General features: G+C 57.6%; 1 protein-coding gene across 1 annotated transcript in view; it reads left to right on the top strand.

Annotated features, from left to right (window-relative positions):
- PADI3 (peptidyl arginine deiminase 3) overlaps nt 1-5,451 on the top strand; it is a 33,127-nt gene that overhangs the window by 16,902 nt on the left and 10,774 nt on the right. The window contains exons 6-10 of the mRNA XM_006145432.2: nt 1,490-1,668; nt 1,879-1,982; nt 2,062-2,173; nt 3,710-3,817; nt 4,865-5,016. Coding sequence (XP_006145494.1) covers nt 1,490-1,668; nt 1,879-1,982; nt 2,062-2,173; nt 3,710-3,817; nt 4,865-5,016 — 655 coding nt within the window. The remainder of the gene's footprint in view (nt 1-1,489; nt 1,669-1,878; nt 1,983-2,061; nt 2,174-3,709; nt 3,818-4,864; nt 5,017-5,451) is intronic.

The following is a 5,451-nucleotide window of genomic DNA, read 5'->3' as shown; positions in this document are numbered from 1 at the left end:
CTTTCCCTCCCCACCTTCACCCACCCCTTCACGTTACTGAAGAATCCTAAGCCCCACCCCAGACACCATCCACAGCACCCCTGAACACTCAGTGTGCACCTCCTCCCTGAAAATGCATGGCCCATGGGACCAGCAGATGGCGTAAGGGTTATGTCATTGGACTCTCACGTAGTTGACTACAGTTCAAGTCCCAGACCCAGCAGCTTAAACTCATGCTGGGCGCATGTGCGTGCGTGCCCAAGATCCTAGGAGGAGAATGGAGGAGAAGGGATTGTGGTGTGGCCATCCTCCCGGGGGGTGATTTCTCACTTTCTGTCTCTCTGTCTCTCTCTGTCTTTCTGGTGAGTGCACACGCCCTATAGCAAAAACCTCTCCAAAGAAAAAAAAAGATAGAACAGAAAACGCGTGTTCCTTGTCTGCAGTACCACAAGGCCATGATCACAACAAAGACAAGGATCGAAATGCCATTGACAAGGGGATAGCAGGTGGCATGGCGGTTAAGAGCACTGGACTCCCACATGGCCAATCATCGTTCGAGTCCTGGGCGTGGCAGCTTGCCTTCTCACTTCCTCTGTCCCTCTCGGGTCAAATTTAAATAAATAAAATTAAATAGAATAATTCTTTTTTTTTAAAAGAGGTTTTTACTAAACAATAGAAGAAATACCATTGACAAAACAAAATGTCTACAAGGAATAAGATGCTCCTTCCTACAAGTGAATAACACAGAAGCACAGAGAAAACATGGCTGTTTCCCCCTCCTGCCCCAAACCTGACTCCTACAGTGCGCCCAGTGCTGGCGGCGTGGCCTGTGCTTTCCTGACGTTTTCTTGTGGACACTTACAGGGGTGTCCTTGTGCACGCTCTGCTTTCCAGTCAGTGTCTGACATGGGGTGATGCCCTCTGCATCGTCTGCTGTATTTACTTAGTGCTCTGCCATTCTTTTTCACAGCTGCGTAATGTTCCAGAGCAGAGAGGTGTTGTAACTCTTCTGGGTCTCTGAACATACGGTTGTCTGTGGTATTTTGATTTTACACGTTCAGTTTCCTTGAGGATGAGGACCTTGCTCACAGACCTGCCCAAATCCAGAACCGAGCTTCCTAAGTATACGCCACGTGCTCAGTAAAAACTCACTGAATGGATGAGCTGCCCATGAGCACCAGTGTTGTTTGTGTAAGCTGGTACATGCATTTTGCAGGAAAGATACCTGGAAGTTGCAGAGTTGGGGGTACACATTACTTTGTTGGATGCCATAAAACTGCCCTCCAAAAAGACCAGAATGCCCGTCTTAGAAAGGAGTGTCCCCTCTCCCCAGACTTGGCCACAGAGGCTGTTCTGCGTCCTTCTCTCCTTTGCTAGTGGGAGGCCGAAGGCGGGGTGTCGTCAGACCTAGACGTGTTGGTGAGCTGCAGAGCTCTTCCTGCCTCTTCTTGTGCCCCTCGTGCTCCCTGCACCCCTCAGGAGTCACGGCCAACTCTCCCTCCCCTCCCAGGTCCTGAGGACTCATGTGAGGCCTACAGGCACGTGCTGGGCCAGGACAAGGTGTCATATGAGGTTCCCCGCTTCCATGGGGACGAGGAGCGCTTCTTCGTGGAAGGCCTCTCCTTCCCCGACGCAGGCTTCACCGGGCTCGTCTCCTTCCATGTCACCCTGCTGGACGGCTCCAATGAGGTAGGGGTGACCAGGGCGGAGGGGGTGGAAAACAGTGTCCCTTCTTGGTAGATACGGAAATAGCCGGCAAAAAGGGGCCAGACTTCTCGACCGCCCTTCCAGCTCATCTCCCCCGCAGAGAAGCGGCGGCTCTCCTAAGGGACCAGGAGCCTCGCTCAGGCTTCCGAGCTCAGGCCACTGCTCTCCGCCCCCACACCCACCCTCCTGCAGGATTTCTCCGAGTCCCCCATCTTCACCGACACCGTGGTGTTCCGCGTGGCACCCTGGATCATGACACCCAGCATCCTGCCACCCCTGGAGGTGTACGTGTGCCGGTGAGTCTTGGGGTGGTGGTGGCCCTGGCCACCAGGCCCTGGCTCTTGTCCTGAGCCGCCATCCCCGTCTTCTCTGCAGTGTGAGGAACAACCAGTGCTTTGTGGATGCAGTGGCCGAGCTGGCCGAGAAGGCAGGCTGCAAGCTGACCATCTGCCCGCAGGTGGAAAACCGCAACGACCGCTGGATCCAGGTAACCACGGGGCTCGGCAGGGCCCCGCCAGGACGCCACCCTGGGGGAGAGGCTGCCTGCCCACCGCGGAGCTGCTTGGAAGTACCCAGGAGGGCCTGGGTACTGTGATGGCCCTCCCGGGGCACTGCTCTGTCTAGTCTGGGGCCTAGAGCCCTCTCTCTGGAACTTTCCAGAGACCCAGGCAGGAGCAGATAGGGGAGTTGATGCCCTTCAACCACCGGGTTGTTGCATGGCACTGGACTGGGCCTGCGGGTGACAGAGGAGGTGTGGGGCACACATCCCTGCCCTCAGCCAGGGGTTTTCAGCAAGAAGTGATTCTCATCACCAGGGGACTGTCACTGCATGTGAATTCATTTCGGTTGTCACACAGGGTGTGGGGGCTGCAGGTCTCAGGTTGGTGGAGCCTGGGGGTGCTGCTAAACCTCCAGACCAGCCCCCACACAAGGGACCCAGGCCGAGAAGTCCTGAGGCCAACATTGGGGTTGAAAACCCCCCCGCCTACCATCTAAGAGGTGGCAGGGGCAGCGGCCGGGCAGCAGCAGGGTGCAGGGGAGGGCGTCGTCTCTGCTTCCTCCTGGGGGACCAGCAAGGACTGGGGCAGAGCTGGCAGAGCTGGGCAAGGACTGGCCTGCCCCGTGCTGTGCTTACTGCGGGTCCCGGCAACACCGCGGCGTCTTCTGGGCGTCCCTGCCACCGCCCCATGGCTAAGGTGCTCTCAGGAGCAGATGCCCAGCTGAGGCACTGCAAGGGCACTGCTGGCAGTCAGGCTCCCACCTGCCTGGCACAGGCAAAGGCCCAGAGGGCCTGGCGTGTGCCCGGCGGCCGTGTGCTGGCTCTGCAAAGGACGAGTGTTGAGATGGGAGACTGCGACTGTGAGTGGGAGCTTTTGTTTGGGCTGGACGTCAGTCCAGTGAGGCGGTTCAGGGCAGGGCTTTGGGGAGAGCCGGAATGGGTTTGGGTCACAGCTGTGCTGTGGACTAGCTGTGTGCTGTTGGATAAATAACTAGACTTCTCTGTTCCTCTTGTTGCTCGTCTGTCATGGGGTAGCAATACTGCCTCTGCACAGTGTGTCATGAGGATAGAGGGAGTTAATACTTACAAAGAGCTTAGGGCAGGGCCGGCCACGTCGTGGCGAGCTTGTCATTGGCTAGGCGTTCACTGATGCTGGGCCATCTTTGCCTGCCAGACCAGAGGAGTCAGGACTGAGCTGGGCAGGCTGATGGGTATGAGGAGGAGGCAGGTGTTCATCCTCTCAGGTTCAGCTGCCAACCCCTCATAGCCACATGTGGAGGCCAGAGGGGCCAGCTCAGGCCACCCTGAGGCCTCTGTGTATCCACCCTGCCCCGGCCTAGCACAGGACACCCCAAGGTCCTGTCATGTTCTCACTCACTCTCAGTCTCTGTCTTGCTGTGTGACCCTGGGCTCTGATCCCCCAGTCCCTCCGGCAGCCAGCAGGCACAACCCTCACTGAGGGGCTCAGAGCTGAGCAAGCAGGGGAGGCTGCTGACCGTCCACAGATGGCGTCTCTGTTCACAGGACGAGATGGAGCTGGGCTATGTCCAGGCACCGCACAAGACCTTCCCCGTGGTCTTTGACTCGCCACGGAATGGGGAGCTGCAGGACTTCCCTTACAGAAGAATCCTGGTGAGTGGTCCCGACCAGCCCAGCCCTGAGCGCCACGGGGCCACTGCCCTCGGGTCTCAGGGTACAGAGTACAGAGAGCAGAGCAGGAACTTCATTCTGCAGGGGTGAGAGTAGGGTTGCCATGTGGCGACGAGTAACTTGGCATAAGTATGTCCAAATATTGCACGGGACATTCTTGCACTAAAAAAAGTTGATCTGAATCAACCTTAACTGTGTTTTTATCTCCTATATCTGGCGGCCCTAGAGGGGGAGGCGGGTAAGTGCAGCTAACCAGGACACAGGCCGTGGTCAGAACAAGCGGCTCTGTCACCCACACGCTCTGTGATGCGGGGTCTCTCTGAGACTCAGTGTCCTCACTAGTAACGACGACGATTCCGTTTCTCATCAGCAAAATTCGTGACGCCTCTGCTCTCTCAGTGTCTGAGGGGGGGACGCAGCGCCATTCACTGGTGTTATTGTTAATAATGAGAATAGTGACGGTGAAGGTGATTCCTGCCAACCAGGACCCTCTCGAGGAAAGACGGGGCCTTCCTTGTGCCGTAGAGAATGGGGGCCCCTCCACCCTTCGATCGGATCGCAGAGGTATTAGGAGCTCTTGCTCTGCCCTTGAGTTATCTAAGTTCCTTCCGAGAGATGGCCCCAGGGAGGTCTCCCCTTTTCCAGAGTTCAAAGACTGGGGTTCAGAGGGCCATCACCAGCACCTCTGTTCCCAGGGACAGGTCACTCCAGAGCAGCCCTTGGGCTGAACGTGGCAGGAGGTCGGTGCAGAGTAAGGGAGGCACGGCCTCTGGTCCATGTCTGATGGGGGCTGCACGAACAACCAGAGCCCTCCCTGCTGTTGCCCTGGGGCCATGGGAAGTCCAGAGTGTTCCCTGACTCTGGCCCCTGGGCACGTGTGAGATGTTGACTAGGTCAGATCCCCATCTCTGACTCTGTATTTCCATCTGAGGAATGGGCTGTTCCTCCTGCACCCCCTTTGCAGAGCTCAGAGCCCAGCGGATTCCTCCTGGTGCTCCACCCCCGACTGACTCCGCTTCCCCCTGCCAGGGTCCAGATTTTGGTTATGTGACTCGGGAACCACGAGACAGGTCTGTGAGCGGCCTGGACTCCTTCGGGAACCTGGAGGTCAGCCCCCCGGTGGTGGCCAACGGCAAAGAGTACCCCCTGGGGAGGATCCTCATTGGGGGCAACCTGCCTGGGTGAGAGAGGAGCAGGGACGGAGCTCCTGGGGTGGCGGCTGCAAGGGGGGTGCTGAAGGGGTCACAGGGAGGGCCTCACACCCCGCGTGGGGAATTACGAAGGAGCGATGAGTTGCTGCCCGGCTGGGGTGGGTGCTGGTGGTTCACCAGGCGCTTCCGCGCTTACCTAGGCATGTCTGGGAGGCCTGGAGCGGGTAGGGACCTCCAAGACCGTCCAGCCCAACGCTTCCATTTACAGTGGGCCCCGAGAGGGCAAGCAAGTCACACAGAAAGCAAATTTATGACTAGACTCAGGCCTTCAGATTGGGAAATACACAGGTGACGCCGAGCACACAGTCTACCAGTTCATGGTAACCGAAGAGAACGTGTCATTTCTCAACCGTCCTGGGGAAATGCAGTGTGGTCAGAGCCTGCTCGTGCTACGATGTAAGAGCG

The sequence above is a fragment of the Tupaia chinensis genome, unplaced genomic scaffold (assembly GCF_000334495.1).
Source record: "Tupaia chinensis unplaced genomic scaffold, TupChi_1.0 Scaffold000146_1, whole genome shotgun sequence".
Taxonomy (NCBI): Eukaryota; Metazoa; Chordata; class Mammalia; order Scandentia; family Tupaiidae; genus Tupaia; species Tupaia belangeri.
This window is presented reverse-complemented; position numbering and strand designations above follow the sequence as displayed.